General features: G+C 44.2%; 1 protein-coding gene across 4 annotated transcripts in view; it reads left to right on the top strand.

Moving 5' to 3' along the window:
* LOC112215753 (protein bicaudal D homolog 2) overlaps window positions 1-24,080 on the top strand; it is a 79,685-nt gene that overhangs the window by 28,468 nt on the left and 27,137 nt on the right. For all 4 annotated transcript variants that reach the window (XM_024375114.2, XM_024375112.2, XM_024375113.2 and 1 more), the window contains exon 2: window positions 14,919-15,131. In XM_024375114.2, coding sequence (XP_024230882.1) covers window positions 14,919-15,131 — 213 coding nt within the window. The remainder of the gene's footprint in view (window positions 1-14,918; window positions 15,132-24,080) is intronic.

The raw sequence follows: 24,080 nt of genomic DNA, 5'->3' as shown, positions 1-24,080 counted from the left end.
TGTCTGTGTGGGTGGACCATTTCAGTTTGTCTGTGATGTGTATGCCGAGGAACTTAAAACTTTCCACCCTCTCCACTGCTGCCCCTTTGATGTGGATAGGGAGTTGCTCCCTCTGCTGTTTCCTGAAGTCCATGATCATCTCCTTTGTTTTGTGACGTTGAGTAAGAGGTTGTTTTCCAGACACCACACTCCGAGTGTCCTCACCTCCTCCCTGTAGGCTGTCTCGTCGTGGTTGGTAATCAAGCCCACTACTGTTGTGTCGTCTGCAAACTTGATGATTGAGCTGGAGGCGTGCATGGCCACGCAGTCGTTGGTGAACAGGGTGCACAGGAGGAGGCTTAGTACGCACCCTTGTGGGGCACCAGTGTTGAGGGTAAGCGAAGTGGAGATGTTGTTTCCTACCATCACCACCTGGGGCCGTCAGAAAGTCCAGGACCCAATTGCACAGGGTGGGGTTAGCAGGCCGCAATGGTGGCACTGTTAGCGGGCCACGACGGTGGCACTGTATTATCCTCAAAGCGGGCAAAGAAGGTGTTTAGTTTGTTTGGAAGCATGAAGTCGGTGGACGTGACATGACTGGTTTTCTTTTTGTAGTCCGTGATTTCCTGTAGACCCTGCCACATATATCTCGTGTCTGAGCCGTTCAATTGCTACTCCACCTTGTCCCTATACTGGCATTTCGCTTGTTTGCCTACAGAGAGAATAACTACACTGTTTATATTCACTCATATTCCCAGACCTCTTTCCATGGTTAAATGCGGTGGATCGCACTCTCAGTTTTGCAGCCATCCACGGTTTCTGGTTAGGGTAGGTTTTAATAGTCACAGTGTGTACAACTTCTTCAATGCACTTCTTTATAAATGCACTCACCGAGGCAGCGTATAGGTCCATGTTGTTCTCTGAGATTGACATGAACATATTCCAGTCTGCATAATCAAACCAATCTTGAAGCGTGGCTTCCAATTGGTCTGACCAGTGTTGAAGGGTTCTCATCACTGGTATATCCTGTTTGAGTGTCTGCCTATTAGATGGTAGGAGAAGGATGGCGTCGTGGTAGGATTTCTCGAAGTGCAGGGCTCCTTTGTGCATCACGGAAGTTAGAGAAGCAGTGGTTGAGGATACTGCCCATGCGCGTAGTGCAATCAATATGCTGGTAGAATTTAGGTAGCTTTGTTCTCAAATTTGCTTTGTTAAAATCCACAGCTACAATAAATTCAGCCTCAGGGTATATGGTTTCCAGTTTGCATATAGTCCAGTGAAGTTCCTTGATGGCCATCTTGGTGTCTGCTTGAGGGGGGATTTACACAGCTGTGACTACAACTGACGATAATTCTCTTGGAAGGTAATATGGCCGGCATTTGATTGTACGGAATTCTTGGTGGGATGAGCAGTAGGACTTGAGTTCCTGCATGTTGTTATGATTACACCATGAGTCGTTAATCATCAAGGATACACCCCCGCCCTTCCTCTTCCCAGAGTGGTGTTTATCTCTGTCGGTGTGATGCATGGAGAAGCCTGGTGGCCGAACAGATTTCAACAACATATCCCGAGAGAGCCACGTTTCCGTGAAACAGAGAATTTTACAATCTCTGATGTCTCTCTGGAATTTCGTCTACCTTGTTGTCAAGAGACTGGACATTGGCTAGTAGTATACTCAAGAAGCTGCAATGTGGGCAATGTGCGGGCTATGTGCACGTCTACGGAGCCTGATCAGGTGGCCGCTTCGTCTGCCCCGTCTGCGGAGCTGTTGTTTTGTGTCGACTACTTGAATTAGATCCATTGTCATGGATGGTGGTTCGAACAGAGGATCCACTTCGGGAAAGTCGTATTCCTGGTCGTAATGTTGGTAAGTTAACGTTGCTCTTATATCCAATAGTTCTTCCCGGCTGTATGTAATAAGACTTAAGATTTCCTTGGGTAACAATGTAAGAAATAATACATAAAAAACAGAACTGCATAGTTTCCTAAGAGCTCAAAGCGAGGCAACAATCTCTGTCGGCGCCATCAATGTGTGTTGATAACACTGTAAAACATTTTGGCGGTAATGCTGCAATTAGTTGGTTGTAATTTTGGGTAGAGCAGACAATTCCATATATGTTTATTAGCTGTATGTGTGACATAACTCCACCAGTCCTATTTATGATATAATTTACAAAGATTATACATTTTTTAAACATTGAATCGAAAAATCATGTTTTTTTAATCAATTAGTATATTTGAGTGTAACCACAAAAATCTGAAATTGCAACCAACTTTCTATGACTAAGATTATTTCATTTTCAAATAACCAAAAGTGAGATGTTGTAATCTGAATTAATGTGGCATGTAAGGCATTGTTAGTTTAACCTGCCCGTTCCATATTTGTCTGTTGAGACTGGGGGAAATAAACTAAGAAAATTGCTCAGAGAAATCCGGTTCTCTCCTTTCAGTTGCGAAACTGCACCCGAGCAGAATAACAGCTTTTTTTGTGGGGAGGAAGAAATAACACAAATATTTTTCTCTCCCTCAGAGTTTTAACCTCCAGTGTTCTTCCTATGTAAATAAACCACTAACTCAGTTCAGATCCAAACCGTTCAGAAAACTACCTTACCTCGTAACCCCACATATTTCTGTTATTTTGTACAAATGTTAAATATGGAACTTGGTTAATTTAGGGCAAGTGTACATTTCCCTCTGGCCTGGAATCAAAATGGCTATACTACCAACATAAAACATTCCATATCATGTAATAGGCCCTAACTGCTAAAAACCACCCACAGATAACACCTCTTTATATAAAAAAGAGAAAGTGTTTCAGTGCAGAGCTTGGTGGATTAATGCCACATCAAGGGTAGATAATGACTGCTTTTACCCTGTAATAACACAGTACTACTGACACACTGAGCCCCAGACAGATACAGACACATACAGTCTCTCTCTTTCTGTGTAGTCTAATAACTGTGCAAGGTATTGGGTCCTCCCACAACTTTCAAATGATACATTCAACATTTCTTCTTGTGTTGGAGATTTGTAAAATAGAATGTGTTGTTCTCAGCCTACTAACCTGGTAAAATAAGGGTTCAAAATGAAGATGAAGATTGCATGATAGCTAACACAGCTGACATGATAGCTTACACAGCTGACATGATAGCTAACACAGCTACTAGGAGTATATTAAAGGAATAAAAAAGGAAGCCCTATGATTCTCTTCAAACCCATCTGACGATGGCACTATTGAAGTGGATAGTCTGATAGCCACAGTAGCCACAGTAGTCTATTCCCCGTGATGAGAGGAGACAGCACGTTGGACTGGCTCGTGGTAATGGCTGGAGTGGAATCAAATCAAATCAAATTGTATTTGTCACATGTGCTTCGGCAAACTAACAATGCCTTACATGCCATATTAATTCACATTAATCTCTCACTTTTGGTTATTTGAAAATGAAATAATCTCCAAAATATCTCTATTTTTATAACAAGTCATAGAAAGTTGGTTGCAATTTCAGATTTTTGTGGTTAAACTCAAATATACTAATTGATTTTAAAAAATTGAAAAAATTGATTCAATGTTTAAAAAAAAATGTATAATCTTTGTAAATTATATCATAAATAGGACTGGTGGAGTTATGTCACACATACAGCTAACAAACATGTATGGAATTGTCTGCTCTACCCAAAATTACAACCAACTAATTGCAGCATTAACGCAAAAATGTTTTATAGTGTTATCTTAGTTGGTTGTAATTTGATGGCGCCGACAGAGATTGTTGCCTCGCTTTGAGCTCTTAGGAAACTATGCAGTTCTGTTTTTTATGTATTATTTCTTACATTGTTACCCCAGGAAATCTTAAGTCTTATTACATACAGCCGGGAAGAACTATTGGATATAAGAGCAATGTTAACTTACCAACATTATGACCAGGAATACGACTTTCCCGAAGCGGATCCTCTGTTCGAACCACCACCCAGGACAATGGATCTAATTCAAGTAGTCGACACAAAACAACAGCTCTGCAGACGGGGCAGACGAAGTGGCCACCTGGTCAGGCTCCGTAGGCGTGCACATTGCCCACCGCTCTCGAGTATACTACTAGCCAATGTCCAGTCTCTTGACAACAAGGTAGACGAAATTCCAGAGAGACATCAGAGATTGTAAAATTCTCTGTTTCACGGAAACATGGCTCTCTCGGGATATGTTGTCAAAATCGGTTCAGCCACCAGGCTTCTCCATGCATCGCACCGACAGAGATAAACACCACTCTGGGAAGAGGAAGGGCGGGGGTGTATGCTTGATGATTAACGACTCATGGTGTAATCATCACTGGACTATATGCAAACTGGAAACCATATATCTTGAGGCAGAATTTATTGTAGCTGGGGATTTTAACAAAGCAAATTTGAGAACAAGGCTACCTAAATTCTACAACAGGTACAACCTTACAGTGAAATGCTTACTTACAAGCCCTTAACCAACAATGCAGTTTTAGGAAAAATACCCCAAAAAATAGAAATAAAAGTAAATAATTAATGAGCAGCAGTAAAATAACAATAGCGAGGCTATATACAGCGGGTACCGGTACAGAGTCAATGTGCGGGGGCACCGGTTAGTCGAGGTAATTGAGGTAATATGTACATGTATGTAGAGTTATTAAAGTGACTATGCATAGATAATAAACAGAGGGTAGCAGCAGCAAATAGTCTGGGTAGCCATTTGATTAAATGTTCAGGAGTCTTATGGCTTGGGGGTAGAAGCTGTTTAGAAGCCTCTTGGACCTAGACGCTCCGGTACCGCTTGCCGTGCGGTAGCAGAGAGAACAGTCTATGACTAGGGTGGCTGGAGTCTTTGGCAATTTTTAGGGTCTTCCTCTGACACCACCTGGTATAGAGGTCCTGGATGGCAGGAAGCTTGGGCCCAGTGATGTACTGGGCCGTATGCACTACCCTCTGTATGCCTTGCAGTCGGAGGCCAAGCAGTTGCCATACCAGGCAGTGATGCAACCAGTTAGGATGCTCTCGATAGTGCAGCTGTAGAACCTTTTGAGGATCTGAGGACCCATGCCAAATCTTTCAGTCTCCTGAGGGGGAATAGGTTTTGTCGTGCCCTCTTCACGACTGTCTTGGTATGCTTGGAACATGTTAGTTGGTTGGAGATGTGGACACCAAGGATCTTGAAGCTCTGAACCTGCTCCACTACAGCCCCTGCTCCACTACAGCTCTGTTCGACATTCGGTCCTCCTTTTCCTGTAGTCCACAGTCATCTCCTTTGTCTTGAGAATGTTGAGGGAGAGGTTGTTGTTCTGGCACCCCACGGCCAGGTCTCCGACCTCCTCCCTATAGGCTGTCTCGTTGTTGTCGGTGATCAGGCTTACCACTGTTGTGTCATCAGGCAATCTTAATGATGGTGTTGGAGTGGAATGGTATCAAATACATCCAACACATGGTTTCCTAGTGTTTAATACCATTCCATTCGCTCCGTTCCAGCCATTATTATGAGCTGTGTTCCCCTCAGCAGCCTCCTTTGCATCATAGATATACACTGTAGGCTGATGTCAGCCGTGTAAAGGGCCTCCTAAGTCGGAATAGCACGGCATTCTAGCGCAGAGATTTTGCAGAGAGGTGTGTGGGTGTGTGTGTGTTAGGGGGGGTTCTCATTTCTGCAACCTCTCTCTCTGCCTCTGGCGTTCTCCATCTAGCATTACCCTCCTGCCCTTGAGCTGTACACTCTCTCGGGCCTAGTAGTTGTTTCTTAGGGGTTGAAGTTTAGATTCAAGCCCTCAAGTCTTTCAAAAGTTTAGTCTCATGCTGAGCAGAGGAAAACACAAAAACACTCTGATCCCCAACCAGAAAAAAAATCCTATTCTGCCGAGCTATTTTCCTATTGTGTGCCTGTGAGTTTAATTTTGTGTGTGTTGGCGAGTTGTCTAACCTCTCACACACTGCTCCCTAGGCTCTTTGGTGTAGTATTCCTTCCCTTCAGTGTGTGTGCTGAACCTCAGCAGCAGTGAGAAGTCTGAACACTATCCTCTCTCTGGAGGCATGGGGTACCAGGTGCTGCAGTACACCTGACTGGAGGGCAAATAGGAAAAAGGAAAATACGCAATCGCTTGTTTGTTAAGTGTGTAAAGCCGTGTGTGTGTGTGTGTGTGTGTGTGTGTGTGTGTGTGTGTGTGTGTGTGTGTGTGTGTGTGTGTGTGTGAAAAGTCCAGTGGCTCTGTTCTGTGCAGAGAATCAATATGGCTCTCTGCTAGACCAAAGCTACTGTCTTTACCTCCGTTTCCCTAACTTTATTCTTTCCTTCCTCTCTTCCCTCTCGCCCCACCTCTTTCTTTTTATATATTTTTTTTATCCCCTTGCTTCTCTGTTCCTTCCCTCCCTCTCTCACCCTGTTCCCCTCTCGCTCTCTGAAATTATGATTCTCATTCTGAAATAGTTCCATGTAGTGAAGGGCCTAGTCGTTAATCAGATCGTCACCTTTTATCTCCTGTTAGATGACTCATGCCTGGATCTGCTGAGGGTTGGAGGGAAAATACAGTATGTTACTTGGGTTCTATCTGATGATTCTGCATGTAGAACAAGACCCATTTCTCACGGTAACATAGCCCAGATTTTCATGTGTGACATGATGAGAGCCTACTGTAGGTGTTCCGTGATTAGGGAGATGAGGTTTGAACTATAGGGAAAGAAAACTGATGTGAGGAATCCACTTTTTACATCTCTCTCTCTCTCTCTCTCTGTGTAGAAGAGGTGAAGAGGCTCATTCGGTGAGGGGTGGTATTTAGCTCTCCGTCACTCATTAACACTCTGCCACTGGCTTTGAGATCACTGTGGCACATCAACCGCCAGTGCCACTGTCCTCTCGGTAAATTATTAGCAGAGGCACACAAACACACGTGAAGGGCTTGACATTCCTCACCAAGGCTATGTAGATGTAGATAAGGGAAAACGCCGGGTCAGCGTTTTTGTTGTTTAGAAATCGAAATTTCCTCAGATGCGGTTAGAGGGAGTAAGTGGATGTGAGAGAGAGCCTCCAGTGCTAGGTCCAGTGTGTGTCTGTCCGGCCGTGTCCACGTTATGAAGAGCACACTGGGAGATATCCATAATTGTAATCATTTGATAATGGCCGCTAAATATAGAAACTGCACTGTGAGAGGTAGAGCTCTGTGAGAGGTAGAGAATAAGACTGCACTGTCTGTGCAGTGGCCCGTGAATGAGAGGGGGAGGGAGAATTGTTCTGTTTACTGCAGGAGGCTCTCTCGCGCCATGTGTGGTGCGATTCAGAAGTCAGGAATAACCATTGAGAGTTCTTTTATTTTTTGTAACCTCCCCTGCTCGGACGACCTTCAACACTGAACAGTCGTCACTGAGCTGAGGCACTGCAGAGGCATGCAGGGTCAAGGTACTGATTATCATCAGCTGTGTGACTGCCTGTCTGAGTAACCATTACAGGCCTCTCTGATAGTATGACACGACTGCTTCTGCATGCCAGAGCTGGGAGTGTCGTGTGAATTTGAATGTTTCTGTGTTGGTAACTGTATCATCTACAGAGAGTCTTGTGGTTGAAAGAAAGTGTGTGTATTTAGCCTTCAGTTAAATGTTTAACTGTGAGGCAGTGTTTTTGTTTCCATAGTCATTGTAGACCTAGTTGAAGTTCATAGTATGTTTTTCTTTAAAACTGTGTGGTGCTGATCCAAAGGTCTCTGCTTTCTCATGTTTCTGGGCTGTAATGCGGGTGGTGGTGGCGCCCTTGTGGGTGTGTTGTGTGGCCTGCCAGTGTGGTATTGCCCAGTGAGCGTGCCCAATCCTGTCCTATCTGAAACAGCCATGGTGCGTACCATTATTTTAGCTACCAGAATCTGGCACAGAGATACTATCACATTGAACAGTCTTTGGTTTGTTGTTGAGCTTGTGACGCCCATGCAATGTCTGTGTTATTTCCTGCAGTACTGCAGTGTGTTTGTGTTGTGTGTGCTGACTGGCTACTCTCTATATCTGTATGCTACTGACATCCATCCCTTCCAATTCAAGATTGCAATGCAGGGGCCAGATAACTCCTCTCTCTGGTCATTAGCTACCTCACTGTGTGTCGTGTGACATTACGAAAAGTCTAGCGCTCTACTGTCTGGTTCCAAACAAAGACTTTGGCATTTTCTCTGCCTTTCTCTGTCTTTTTCTTCTCTCTCTCTCCCACTTTTTTTCATCCAGGGCCATTTTGATTTCACTTTGTTTGTGATGGTAAATGGGGGGATTGCAGTGTGGGGTTAAAATGGAGTTTAAGGGGTCAGATCATCACAAGGTCAGAGGCTTGAGGAAGCGGATCCAAATCCAAATGGGATTGATCATGATAGAATGGGCTCTTAATAGGGTTTGGTCCTGAGGCTATGTATGTTAAAAAAAACTATCTGGCATCGATTAGTTCACCATAGGCCTTTCTCAGTGGACCGCACACACATACACACACACAGCAAGAAGCAGAGAACGGAGAAGATTGGGCTTATCTTCTGCTCGTTTGATCTTCTGCTTCGGAAGGTCTTGCTAGATCTCTTGAGGATCTCTCCCCTCGTTCACCCACAGGGTTGGCCCTGCTCAAACCCCTCTAACAATACGCCTGCTTCTCTAGCATCGGAACATGAGGGGGAAACTAGAATATCTCATGCGGCTGGGGTTTAGCTTGTCATCACAGGCTCAGCTTCTTAAAGTTGAAGATAACAGGTTTGGAGGAATGTGGTGTGTGAGTGTGTGGCTGGATGGGGGATGATGGTTGTTGGAGTAGAAGAACAAGGTTGAACTCTTTGACCTGACCCTCCCTTGTATCTTACCCTAACCTGCTCTCTGAGCTGATGTATAGCTTTAAGCAGGTGGTCTTTGACCAGTAGCTGTCTAGGATCATATAACAGATTTGACTGGACACACACGCTAGCTCCTTTTCAGTCCTGATAGGCCTTGTCCTCTAATCAGTGACCTTTGAACCCTAACACTCTGTGCTGTCTGTATTGTCAGATTACAGGGGAATAACTATTATCAGGATACGTTCTTAACACTGACACTGAGGGGTATACACATTCTGGTGTCTTAAGGATCCACTCCATTTTAAAATATTTTCGCCTGAAATGACATACTCAAATCTAACTGCCTGTGGCTCAGGCCCTGAAGCAAGGATACGCATGTACTTGGGACCATTTGAAAGGAAACACTTTGAAGTTCATGGAAATGTGTAAGGAATGTAGGGGAATCTACCCCAATAGTTCTGGTAAAAGATAATACAAAGACAAAAATCAACCGTTCTTTTGTATTTTTTTTGTAAATTTCTTTGAAATGCAAGAGAAAGGCCATTATGTATTATTCCAGCCCAGGTGCAATATACATTTTGGCCACTGGGCAGCAGTATACTAGGCAGCAGTATATGAGCAACGTTTTAGAATGATCCAATGAACCATTGCATTTCAGTTAAAAATGTTGTATCAAGACTGCCCAAATATGCCTAATTTGTTCAAAATTGTGCACTCTCCTCAAACAATAGCATGGTATTCTTTCACTGTGATAGCTACTGTAAATTGGACAGTGAATTTAAGCTTTCTGCCAATATCAGATATGTCTATGTCCTGGGAAATGTTACTTACAACCTCATGCTAATCACATTAGCCTACATTAGCTCAACCGTCCCGTGGAAGGGACACCGATCCCGAAGAAGTTTTTAAGTCCCTTAGTTCTGTTCGTTTTGACTGGTGTGAACACTATCTGCAATTGGAAGCCCACTAAACAATGCACCATGGTTCGCTCAGAACGGGCGGTCTTCGTCTGGTTCAGTTCGTACCGTGGTACGGTTCGCTGCAGGTGAGAACGCAGTCCGAACCAAACACAGTCATACCTTATTATTGGTTGTTTGATGAAATGCATGCAGCATCATAACTTGCGATCTCTGAAAAAACATTCCGTGGGTAGCAGCAGCATTTATTAGCTCATCCGATGCAGATTATGGGAGACGGAGGCTATTCCGTGGATAGACTATTCACGTCGCAGTTAGAGCAGCTATTGCGCTGCATCCTCCTGCATGTTGTTGGAAGACCAGAGCGAAAGTAATATAAAGATTGGGACACACAACTGATGCTTCATGTTAATCATACATGGATCTAACGTGAGCATTTTTTTGTCCAATAATTTTGTTTGTTTAGCATTTGGCAACCGGGAAAACTACAGCACCAGTCAAAAGTGTGGACCCACCTACTCATTCAAGGGTTTTTCTTTATTTTTACTATTTTCTACATTGTATAATAATAGTGAAGACATCACAACTATGAAATAACACATATGGAAACATGTAGTAACCAAAAAAGTGTTTAACAAATCAAAATCTATTTTCAATTTGATATTCTTCAAAGTAGCCACCCTTTGCCTTGATGACAGCTTTGCAAACTCTTGGCATATGTGGGAACTCCTTCAAGACTGTTGGAAAAGCATTCCAGGAGGTACCTGGTTGAGAGAATGCCAAGAGTGTGCAACGACATTATAAAATCCATGTACACAAATAACAAGTGCGTAATTAAATTTGTCAAAACACAAAATGAGGTGGAAACTGAACTGCACTTCCGAACCTCCTCCTAAATGAGTGACCATATTATGTCATTGTCGTCGTTTTAAATACGAATTTGTTCTTAACTGACTTGCCTAGTTAAATAGGTTCAATTTAAAATTACCACAAAAAAATACACAAACCCACAAAGAATTTTGGTAAACTCCCATATCTATTGGGTGAAATACCACAGTGTGCCATCACAGCAGCAAGAAGATTTGATTTGATTTGATCTCTTGCCACAAGAAAATGGCAACCACTGAAAAACAAACACCATTGTAAATATAACCTATATTTAGGTTTATTTATTTTCCTTTTTGTACTTGAACTATTTGCACATCATTACAACACTGTATAGATACTGTACATAATATGACATTTGAAATATCTTTATTCTTTTGGAAGTTTTGGAAGTGTAATGTTTCATATTTTATTGTTTATTTCACTTTTGTTTATTATTTATTTCACTTGCTTTGGCAATATAAACATACATTTCCCATGCCAATAAAGCCCTTAAATTGAATTGAATTGAAAAATTGAGAGAGCAAGAGAGAGAAGCAGACAGAGAGAGAGAGAGGAAGATCAGAGATGACACCACATCATCCCCCTCCCCAGAACATCACATGATGATGAAGCTAACTGTGATGATGTGCTTTGCTGTCTGCCTGGGGGGCCTATAGGGATTAGAACCCAGCAGGAAGTCTGGTTAGATCCATCCCATAATATATGGGCTCATTTGGAATCAGACCTTGTTGGCTTCATAGGGCCAAATCTCCAGTGGGTTCTGTCTTCTCCCATTCCCTTTATACATGCTAGAGCTTGTAGCTCGTTTCTGCGTTACCACAAATATCCGACTGATTCATTCTCTTAAAGTCAGCTGTCACCTTCCTTTACATACATATAGTTGAAGTCCGGAGTTTACATACACCTTAGCCAAATACATTAAACTCAGTTTTTCACAATTCCTGACAGTTAATCCTAGAAAAAAATCTCTGTCTTTAGGTCAGTTAGGATCACTACTTTATTTTAAGAATGTGAAATGTCAGAATAATAGTAGAGAGAATTATTTATTTCAGCTTTTATTTCTTTCATCACATTCCCAGTGCGTCAGAAGTTTACATACACTCAATTAGTATTTGGTAGCATTGCCTTTAAATTATTTAACTTGGGTCACATTATTTAAGTTGGATGAATTTCGTCCCAAACCTCCTGACAGAGCTGGTGTAATTGAGTCAGGTTTTAAGGCCTCCTTGCTCGCACACGCTTTTTCAGTTTTGGCCACACATTTTCTATAGAATTGAGGTCAGGGCTTTGTGATGGCCACTCCAATACCTTGACTTTGTTGTCCTTAAGCCATTTTGCCACAACTTTGGAAGTATGCTTGGTGTTATTGTCCATTTGGAAGACCCATTTGTGACCAAGCTTTAACTTCCTGATGTCTTGAGATGTTGCACATAATTTTCCTTTCAGGTTATGTTGATATAGGACTCGTTATACTGTGGCTTTAGATACTTTTGTACCTGTCTCCTCCTGTTCTGGGATTGATTTGCACTTTTCGCACCAACGTACGTTCATCTCTATGAGTCAGAACGCCTCCCCTTCCTGAGCGGTATGATGGCTGCGTGGTCCCATGGTGTTTATACTTGCGTACTATTGTTTGTACAGATGAACGTGGTACCTTCAGGAGTTTGTAAATTGCTCCCAAGGATGAACCAGACTTGTAGAGGTCTTACAATTCTTTTTCTGAGGTCTTGGCTTGTTTCTTTTGATTTTCCCATGATGTCAAGCAAAGAGGCACTGAGTTTGAAGGTAGTCATTGAAATACATCCACAGGTACACCTCCACATGACTCAAACCATCCCAATAAGCCTATCAGAAGCTTCTAAAGCCATGACATAATTTTCTGGATTTTTCCAAGCTGTTTAAAGGCACAGTCAATTTAGTGTATGTAAACTTCTGACCCACTGGAATTGTGATACAGTGAATTATAAGTGAAATAATCTGTCTATAAACAATTGTTGGAAAAATTATCTGTGTCATGCACAAAGTAGATTTACCAAAACTATAGCTTGTTAACAAGAAATTTGTGGAGTGGTTGAAAAACAAGTTTTAAGGACTCCAACCTAAGGCTATGTTAACTTCCGACGTCAACTGTATGTATGTTATCATGAATTCCTCTTTTATTAGCCATATCGCAATATGCTAATTCTCACTCACATCCTCTTACAGTTAACATATGGTGCTGCGTGGTGCTGTATTTAATTTTTTGGCTGTGTATGGATTGCTTGCGCTCCCCCCTCCCCATCCCCCAAAAGTTACCCCACGCATAGGGGATGAGATTAAGGGGCTTGGGTCAGCGGATTTCGGCTCGGTGCCCCCCATTTGAAGCCTGCCTGCCCGCGCCCCCTAGATTAGATTGATAGGGTCAGAGTCCAACCCCCCTACAATCCAGATTATAATGATAGGATTCCCCTACTTTCTGATTGGGTTAATCCCTGCTCTTAATGACGATTTAATCAAAGAGGGGATGCGGTTGTTTTGATGGGTTGAGCTTTGAGTGGACGGTGGCTCGTTTTGAGGCCCATGTGGTGTGTGATGGCACTCAAAGCGTGTGGATACAGTTTGTCGACGTAGTACAAGCTTGGTCATTTATCACCCGTTATGGTATCCCAAGGCCAATGCTCCACAGTGCTAGCCTGTGTGTAGATTGGTGTTCTCTAGGTGGCCTGAGATCCTTGACTCCTTTTTCCATGCTACAGCCAGAAACCATTCCACCATTCTAGAGCCATTCCAGTCTTCCAGTGAAAGCCTACTGTTGTTCTCAGCTGGAATGTGTATCTAATCATGTTTATGCTGTCTGCTTTCCTGCAATCTCTATATCTTTCCCCATCACGTGAGATGTCCATCATGCACGAGACATGATGTCATTTTCATGCCTGGCTGTAACCCACTGAACTAGTTCTGCACAGGATTTTTTATTTTAACTCCGTCTGTAACTAGTTCAGTTTCACAAATGTCATTTTAAATTGCAGATTTCCTTTATTCTCTAAAGCCCTCAAAGTCAACTGTTTTTTTTTTTCATTCTTCCCCTCTAAACAGGGACAGCGGGCTCCAGACCTTGTAGGGTAAGAGTTGAATACCCCTGCTCTAAAGGAAGGAATTACTGGGATTATGTTGAAACGCAGAAAAACGACTTAATCTGGCCACAGTCACGTGCATGTGTACTGTAGAGTGTGTACTTTATAGTGTGTACTGTAGAGTGTGTCAGGGTCAGAGAGAGAGTGAGAGGAGATAAAAGCAAGGTCAGATGTCTGATATTCTCAGGTGAATCCAGACGTAGGGATTGTAGTCCAGCTGAGAGACAAAATGAGAAATTAAAATCTCCATCAAATGGATCACTGGGGATTGGAAATGAAATCTGTAATCAGAGGGTGATTATTCTGAGAGAGAGAGAGAGAAACCTAGAGTCTCTCTGCATGACCAGACATTTCTGAACAGGCACTGTGATAGGACTGCCTCATGGTCCATTAAGAAATTAGGGTCAAAGTCCTGACAGAGGGACAATTAATAGTGAAGTGAAACACGCCATTATTGACTAAGGGCCATTATAGCAGCAAAGAGACAAAAATGGATCAGAAAATTACAAGACCTCTCTCCCTGTCACACTCTTGTGTGTCCCTGGCCTGTGGTAGTAGAGACATCTTCCTTTTCTAAACTGCTGTCAATCTGGGGAATTTGGATGATTTCCTCATTTTATCTGCCTGTACTCATAGATGACCTTAAGAACATTGGACTATATTCTATAATCAGAGAGGGACAGTGTTTGTCCATGAGGTTTCCTATAGCCTGTCTTCTGCTTTACTCGGATTGGTTCCTAAGTGTTTGAACTGCCTTCTGCTTGGTCTCTGGTTGAGCATGTGCAGTATGGACTAGCGTCCTATGGGTGGAGAGGATGGGGGAGAAGAGCGAGTCGGTATGGGCTGATGATGGAGGGAGGAATAGAGGTGTTAGAGGAGGATGATGGAGGGAGGATGATGGCGTCCAGGTGGAAACTGTTATGACTGAGGGGTTATTGCTCCAGGATATACTATTTTAGGAGGGAGAGCTTTTGGGACAGCACTCTCCTCCTCTCTGTTCTGTTTAATTGGTTCTGTCCCCAGCTGAACCTCCGCTGAACAAGTGGGCTCATTTCAAAATGGATGAAATTCCAAATGGGAAAAGTAGCTCAGGAGATCAGCCGAGTAAATCCTACGTGCTGGAACTCTCTGAAATAGTGTTCACATGCTTGTGCTCTTCTCAAGCCAACAGTAGCCTTTCCACTGCATTTACCAAACCCTAACCTCTCTCCCTTCCTGTCTCGCTCTCTCTCCAGGCGTTTGGACAAGCCTACTCCAACCATAAGAAGGTGGCTGCAGACGGGGAGAGCAGGGAGGAGTCTCTGATCCAGGAGGCGGTGTGTAAGGAGGCCTATTACGAGCAGCGGGTCCTGGAGCTGCAGACGGAGCTCCGCCAGGCCCGTAATGTCCTCACCAACACCCAGTCAGAGAACGAACGCCTGGCCTCCATCGCCCAGGAGATGAGAGAGGTAAGATAGAACAGGTTCAGTTGCCACATCCTACTATAGATGCGAGTTTGCATACAGACTAATACGCCACCTGACATTAAAACATGTAAGATTATATTTTCTGGACAGGTGTAGACTCTATTCACAAAAGACACATTGTAATCCCATCTTGATTTGATCTAGATTCGAGTTAACTATCCATTACTGGATTTGTAGGGCAAGGCGCTTGCATTGCCAGGGTTGTGGGTTCAATTCCCACGGGGGCCAGCATGATGAAAATGTATGCACTCACTACTGTAAATTGCTCTGGATAAGAGCGTCTGCTAAATGATGTAAAATATTTTTGGGATTATTTGTGATTGGATTTGACAATAGGTATAGACTGCAAATTTGCTATACATTCAGATTATTTATACCCTGCCTGTGGCTACTAGACTACAGTTCCAGACTTGCCCGACTCCCGTGCTAGCGGTTGAACTCTGCTTGGCGTGTTCAGGCAGGACTAATCACACCCACCCTGATAGTTTCAACCCCTGTGGTGAACTGGCACAGATCAGGCTGATTGAACGAGCGCCATAATGGCTGTCGTACTGATGTGGTCCTGTCTCTGCAGCCCTGGGGATCTGGGCGAGGCTAAAATTACAGAAGGAGAGAGCAGGGGAATCTTAACGGCCTGTCTCTGCTGTGGCGTGATGAAGGGAAAGGTTAACAACTGCTTGGTTGAAGAAAATTGTGATAAATAAAAAAAGTATACCAGTTTCATTTAAGGACCAAAGAATTGACAGCTGTGCCATACAAATTGCTAAATAGTTGGGAGGAGATTTTCGTTTTTAACGATTCCATGGCACATCGATTCAAAACGTAGAGTTTTTCTATGTAAATGATTATACAAAATTCTTGCAACCAATTGAATGTTATATACAGTTGAAGTCAGAGGTTTACATACACTTAGGTTGGAGTCATTAAAACTTGTGTTGTTGTCCATTAGTTTACTCCAATTAGGGGAGGGGCGGTAGGGTTAGGGGAAAAAATATTTAAAAATATATGGGGTGTTGGAAATGACGCAGACAATTACATTGATAGAAGCCACAATCTATTTGTAGTATTAAAGCAGATCATAGTTGAGGACAACTTCTACTATAGACAAACTAGGCATATCAGGCATTATGCATATATTATGGTTACAGGTTAATTGTTGCATTAGTAATGCATTTATGCTGTGGCACTAGTGCATATTACACAGAGTACAGGCACTAGGTCCTGAGATTATCTGCAGTGCCCATCGGCCATCCCTGGCGACACAGCCTCTCCTCTCCCATCAGATCTGGCATCCTTCCCTGGTTTGAGAGCGCCAGCCGTGCCACCCGCCTGCCCTCTTGTCCGCTATGGGCCAGATAAGAGCCGGTGAGATGCCACACACCACTCGTATCCCGTCACACATTGCCCCACTAACACACATACACCTACATTGTCTCAGAGACATCCCCTCACACACTGCCCCACTAACACACATACACCCACATTGTCTCAGAGACATCAGGTCATACATCCCCAATCATCATAATAGCATCCTGTATCGTCTGTGCTCTCTTTTGTTTTTAAATGTCATTTACATTCAGGCCTAATTAGCCTCATTAGCAGAGACTGCGTGTATATGTGTGTGTGTGTGCGTATGTGTGCCTGTGTGTGTGTGTGTCTGGGCTGAGCCAGCAGTGAAGAGATTGAAATAACGAGAGGGGCCGGCATGTTGAAAGGGGGCCAGGCCCCTCTTGGGGAGGTGGTTAGCTTTGAACTGACAGAAGGAGAGGGAGACAGAAAGAGAGGGAGAGACCGAAGGAGAGAGGGAGAGACAGAAGGAGAGGGGCTCACTTTTGGATCGTTTGATCTGAAGGGCTGTGTTCTCTTAGTAGTAGGTATTAAGGGTGAAATAATGAGGAGGGATTTCTGACACCGGCTGCTGAGCAGGGAGAGGATAAGGTATATACAGTAGATTACAAGAAGGGCAAGACGATATAGCGGTACCTCACCTCCATAAGCCTAAAAACTGTTCCTGTGTCTCCTTCTCCCGTCAAATGTATTTAATCAAAACAAATTAACTTCTCAGGGTTTTACTTTGTTCACAGAAAATCACTAAAGCATGCTGTGAGCCCTCTCTCTCTCTCTCCCTCTGTCTCCCCCTCTTTCTCTCCCAATCTCTCTCCCGCTTACTCTCTCCCTTCCTTGTTTAACCCCTCTCCCCAAATCCCTCCATGTTGGGACTCATCAGATTTAGTTAAGCTCTGCGACAGCGTTTTGCTGCTCAAGTTAGCGATTACTCCGGTTCTGGGAGGGGAGAGGGTCTGAAGGCCTCCTCTAAGGGAGTTTGACACCCCCCGTCAGTTTGGAAACGCGTCTGCGGCAAGGTAATCAAATCCTCACACTTTGCTTTCAGTCTGGCATTTCTTATAGATATTAGGGCAAAAAAAATAAAGTACTAACAATTTTCGTCAGGCTCTAGGAAATAGGCCAGTTGCTACTTGGCTATGGCGACTGAAACAAGTCTTAAGATTGGCTTTATGGAAGCCAGATGTCTTTCTCCAAACATAGCTTATGTTTGACTTAGGCTGTGTCTCGTCTGCAGTAACAGTAGAGTATCAGCCCCCTCTTTATGAACACATGGATCCACTTATTACGTACATACTTGCACTTACAGTTGACGTCGGACGTTTACATGGACTTAGTTTGGAGTCATTAAAACTAATTTGTCAACCACTCCACAAATTTCTTGTTAACAAACTATAGTTTTGGCAAGTCGGTTAGGACATCTACTTTGTGCATGACACAAGCACTTTTTCCAACAATTGTTTACAGACAGATTATTTCACTTATAATTCACTGCATCACAATTCCAGTGGGTCAGAAGTTTACATACACTAAGTTGACTGTGCCTTTAAATAGCTTGGAAAATTCCAGAAAATGATGTCATGGCTTTAGAAGCTTCTGATAGGCTAATTGACATAATTTGAGTCAATTGGAGGTGTACCTGTGGATGTATTTCAAGGAGGACCTTCAAACTCAGTGCCTCTTCGTTTGACATCATGGGAAAATCAAAAGAAATCAGCCAAGACCTCAGAAAAATAATTGTAGACCTCCACAAGTCTGGTTCATCCTTGGGAGCAATTTCCAAACTCCTGAAAGTACCACATTCATCTGTACAAACAGTAGTATAAACACCATGGGACCACGTAGCCGTCATACTGCTCAGGAAGGAGACACGTTCTGTCTCATAGAGATTAACATACTTTGGTGCGAAAAGTGCAAATCAATCCCAGAACAACAGCAAAGGACCTTGTGAAGATGCTGGAGGAAACAGGTACAAAATATCTATATCCACAGTAAAACAAGTCCTATATCAACATAACCTGAAAGGCCGCTCAGCAAGGCAGAAACCGCTCCAAAACCGCTTTAAAAAAAAAAGCCAGACTACAGTTTGCAACTGCACATGGGGACAAAGATTGTACTTTTTTGAGAAATGTCCTCTGGTCTGATGAAACAAAAATATAACTATTTGGCCATAATGACCAAATCAAATCAAATTTTATTTAATGCGAGTGTGACCATCGTTATGTTTGGAGGAAAAAGGGGGAGGCTTGCAAGCAGAAGAAGACCATCCCAACCGTGAAGCACGGGGGATGGCAGCATCATTGTCACGTCCTGACCTTAGTTCCTTTTTTATGTCTCTGTTTTAGTTTGGTCAGGGCGTGAGTTGGGGTGGGCATTCTATGTTTGTAGTCTAGGTTTTGTATTTCTATGTGTTTGGCCTGGTATGGTTCCCAATCAGAGGCAGCTGGCAATTGTTGTCTCTGATTGAGAACCATACTTAGGCAGCCTGTGTTCCCACTATGATTTGTGGGTAGTTGTTTTCTGTTGTGTGTCTGCACCAGCCAGAACTGTTTTGGTCGTTCTCTTTGCTATTTTTGTTATTGCTGTGTTTATTAAATAAATATGGACACATACCACGTTGCACCTTGGTCCTCTCCTTCCAACAGACGTTACAGAACTACCGAGAAAAACCGGACCAAGCAGCGTGGTAACCAGGAGCAGAGGGTTCTGGACTCCTGGACATGGGAGGAGATTTTGGACGGTAAGGGACCCTGAGCAAGGCTGGGGAATATCGCCGCCCCAAGGCAGAGCTGTAGGCAGCTAAAGCCGAGCGGCGGCGTTATGAGGAGTTAGCACGGCAGCTCAACAGGGACGAGAGGCAGCCCCAAATATTTCTTGGAGTGTGGCTAAGTCAGGTAGGAGACTTGAGCCAACTCCCCGTGCTTACCGTGGCGGACCGGGCAGGCACTGTGTTATGCCGTGAGGCGCACGATGTCTCCAGTGCGCAGGCATAGCCCGGTACGCTACATCGCAGCTCCTCGTATCGGGAGGGCTAGAGTGGGCATCGAGCCAGGAGCAATGAAGCCGGCTCAGTGCATCTGGTCTCCAGTGCGTCTCCTCGGCCCGGGTTATATGGCACCAGCCCTACGCACGGTGTCCCCGGTTCGCCAGCACAGCCCAGTGCAGTCTGTTCCACCCCGCCGCACTTGCCGGGCTACGGGGAGTATCCAGCCTGGACAGGTTGTGCAGGCTTGGTGCTCAAGACCTCCAGTGCGCCTCCACTGTCCGGTCCATCCGGTGCCTCGTCCACGGCCTCCTGTGGCAGCCCCACGCACCAGGCTGTCTCTCCGTTTCCTCCCTCCAGGTGCTCCCTCCTGTCCAGCACTTCCAGAGTCTCCCTCCCGTCCAGCGCTTCCAGAGTCTCCCTCCTGTCCAGCGCATCCAAAGCCGCCCGTCAGTCAGGAGCTGCCAGAGTCGCCCTTCACTACGGCGCTGCCAGAGTCGCCCTTCACACCAGCGCTGCCGGAGTCTCCCGCCTATTCGGGGCCTATGTCTCTGTTTTAGTTTGGTTAGGGGGTGAGTTGGGGTGGGCATTCTATGTTTTGTAGTCTAGGTTTTGTATTTCTATGTGTTTGGCCTGGTATGGTTCCCAATCAGAGGCAGCTGGCAATCGATGTCTCTGATTGAGAACCATACGTAGGCAGCCTGTGTTCCCACTATGATTTGTGGGTAGGTGTTTTCTGTTGTGTGTCTGGACCAGCCAGAACTGTTTTGGTCGTTCTCTTTGTTATTTTTGTTATGGCTGTGTTTATTAAATAAATATGGACACATACCACGCTGCACCTTTTCCTCTCCTTCCAACAGCCGTTACAATCATGTTGTGGGGGTGCTTTACTGTAGGAGGGACTGGTGCACTTCACAAAATAGATGGCATCATGAGGTAGGAAAATTATGTGGATATATTGAAGCAACATCTCAAGACATCAGTCAGGAAGTTAAAGCTTGGTTGCAAATGGGTCTTCCAAATGGACAATGACCCCAAGCATACTTCCAAAGTTGTGGCAAAATGGCTTAAGGACAACAAAGTCAAGGTATTGGAGTGGCCATCACAAAGCCCTGACCTTAATCCTATAGAAAATGTGTGGGTAGAACTGAAAAAGCGTGTGTAAGCAAGGAGGCCTACAAACCTGACCTAGTTACACCAGGTCTGTCAGGAGGAATGGGCCAAAATTCACCCAACTTATTGTGGGAAGCTTGTGGAAGGCTACCTGAAACGTTTGACCCAAGTTAAACAATTTAAAGGCAATGCTTCCAAATACTAATTGAGTGTATGTAAACTTCTGACCCACTGGGAATATGATGAAAGAAATAAAAGCTGAAATAAATCATTCTCTCTACTATTATTCTGACATTTCACATTCTTAAAATAAAGTGGTGATCCTAACTGACCTAAGACAGGGAATTTTTACTGTGATTAAATGTCAGGAATTCTGAAAAACTGAGTTTAAATGTACTTGGCCAAGGTGTATGTAAACTTCCGACATCAACTGTACATCACTCTTTCTCTGTGAATACGGATTTTAGCTCCATATTAATGCTGTGAGCCAGTCTTCAGTTTAGTGCTGTTACCGGTGCTCGACTGGTTCCCTTGTGTGTGGCTCTGTCTGCCTGCAGGTGCCAACCTCATTGTGAATGCAGACACACACACACACACACACACACACACACTGGTGCAGTGGCAAGGTTGGCGGCCAGGGCTAATTGCCTAGATGGAGGAAGTTGGAGTGTATATCTCACTATGTATAGGAGCTAATGACACCCATCCACTGCCACTTTATGGGCAGAGGTAGCCAGCAGAAGGCGGGCAGCGGGCGGGAGCCAGGGCACTGAGGCTGCCATTGTGATGGGACTGAGGACTCTGAAAGAACCCTTTGTCAGCTGGGTTTCAAATTAGGCAGCTAGGGATGGAGGGAGAAAGGGAGAGGGTGGAAAGAGGAGAAGAAAATCCGTTAGGAGGAGGAGAAAACAGAGACTCCGAAATGTGATGTGTTTGTTTCTTTTTCTGGCATATGCTTGGCAGCCCTGATTTAGTCAAGGGGATGTTTTTCTCCCAAACCTCTGTCAGTTGGTCTGTCATGTGACTCCGTAGACAGAGTTGGGTCACCTTGTGATTGTCAACCTTTTTTCTCTATGAGAGATTTGGAAATATAGCTGAACGATGGGATCTTTCAGAAATCAATTTATTTCAATCAACTGTATTCCCTATGGGCCAATTATTACATGGGCCAATTATTAATTATTATTATTATTATTATTATTACAAAGTGGCAGTCTCGACAACATAAACAAGTCTTGATACAGTACCCGTCTGCCGTCGGATGCAGAGGGTCTTTTTTTAATGTGATACATAATTGTCAGACAGGTTCATAAGGTGAGCTCGTTTTCATGAGGTAATGACCCCACTACACCTCAATGACCTACCATGCTCAATAATCATCCATCACAGTTAACCTATTGCTAGTAAAAGCATATACACTACTCAGACCTATAAACCATCTAAAATGGCAGCTGTCTATGATTGACTGTCTGAGATATCCTATGAATGCTTTCTCAATCCTCTAGCCTCCTCCCTCCCCCTCTCTTTCAATTGATCCTGTTTAACATACCACTGGTATACGGCGTTCATACGTCACATATAAACGTGTCTGCCGTCTATGAGGCCCATAGACACCCAGCCAGTGACTGAGAGCCTTGGGCAGTGATAAGCCACACTTCTATGCCACGGTGCGAGCTACAGTACAGGATTAAAGCCATACAATGGGTGTGGTAATGACCGTGACTCCATTAGACTCAAGCGCTCATGTCACAGACTGAATCTGTGCTGCCTCCCGCGCTCTTTTCAACACTCACAGAATTCCCACAGTGAGCCGCTCAAGAAATTAACTAATTCACTCACAGTCACACAAAGACGGATTCATTATCACTGCACTGTTTAGTGTCTAGTCAGACATGGTAGCAGAAATCCCCTTACAGATACACAGTAGAGGACAGGGATAGATAGTGTAGTCGTGTAGCCTGCACTGCTCCCATGTCTAGCTGTCTGACCAGTAACATGTAACATTCCATTTTTTTCTCCCCCTTACACATTACATTAGTGAGCTCTGGCTTAGCCAATCAGAGTAATGAGTTGGTCATTCAGACATGAAATATGATAGTTTTTTCCGTCTCATTTGACACTGTGGGTAGACCTCTCAGACGTTAAGCTGCCCCTTTAAATTCACAAGCTCAATTATAACTCTTGAATTAGCTGGATTAAAGACCAGACGGAACGAGGGAAGGAGAAGAAAAAAAAGATCTAGAAAATGCTCAAGGGCAAGAATGGATGTTCTAGAATGTCAGAGGTTGGGTTTTAGGGTTTTTATAATAGAGGAGTAGCTCTTTGAAGGAGATTGTGAATGGTTGTAGAATGTTGATAGGGGCGGGGATTCTTTCTTCTAAATATTAGCTGGCATAAGCCCAATATAATAAAGGTGTATTCTACCTTGAATGATCTCCTCCTGTATTGTGATGGGGAGAGCAGCAGGAGGGAGGGAAGGAGACTAAAAATAAGGAAGAAAATAGGGGTAGAGTGGGAAGGGATAGAGAATTAGAGCGAGAGAGAGAAGGGGAGATTGAGATTTGAGAGAAGGGGAGAAATGGGGAATGGGAAGGACGGAGGAGGAGAAGGGGGAGAGTTAGAATGAAGGAGGGCTGAGGTAAATGACATGTACAGTTTCTACACTGTACAGCTGTGTGTCTAATCTGATGACATTGACTTTGTGGCGTTAGATCCGTTTACGGGGAGCCAACCTACCCCGTCTGCCCAGAGCAGGTGTGAAACCAGGGGCACTAAGCCCTCCAGATGTTCCCTGGGTAATCTTCCCACCCCGCCCAACGCTCCTCGCCCTGCCCCCATCCCCCACCCTTCCCGATTCCGTATGTCTCTCAAATTGATGGCTATTTATAGTCACTAAAGCATGGCTCTCTTAAATACATTTAAAAGATCTGCCATTGATTCGTAATGATATTTGTCTTTTCGTATCTGTTTTAAAGGGCCGGGGCTTTGAAAGTGTCACACTGGCCCCACGTCCAGTAACACCAAAGTGGTTGTTCATGTTGGATCGATAAGCTGGTAGTCAGTCTGTACAACAGCTGTCAGGCATGCGCCCACGTACTACAGTTCACACTCCAGTGCACACACAAACACACACTCGCACAGACCCTCCTCCCCTCCCCTCACACACACTCAGACACGCACAGGCAGACAGACAGACAGACAGACAGACAGACAGACAGACAGACAGACAGACAGACAGACAGACAGACAGACAGACAGACAGACAGACAGACAGACAGACAGACAGACAGACAGACAGACAGACAGACAGACAGACAGACACAAACTAACTCACACTAATGCACATACTGTACATCACACATTTATGACCCCTGGACACACAGAAACACTCATTCACATTTATGTGCATGTATGCACTATATCACCCCTCTAGACTTACACACAAACACAACCACACACAAAGGGAAGACTAGAGAGCTGATCTTTTAGCA

This window comes from Oncorhynchus tshawytscha, linkage group LG16, assembly GCF_018296145.1.
Source record: "Oncorhynchus tshawytscha isolate Ot180627B linkage group LG16, Otsh_v2.0, whole genome shotgun sequence".
Lineage (NCBI taxonomy): Eukaryota > Metazoa > Chordata > Actinopteri > Salmoniformes > Salmonidae > Oncorhynchus > Oncorhynchus tshawytscha.
The sequence above is the reverse complement of the archived record's forward strand: the minus strand, read 5'-3'. Positions and strand labels throughout refer to the sequence as shown.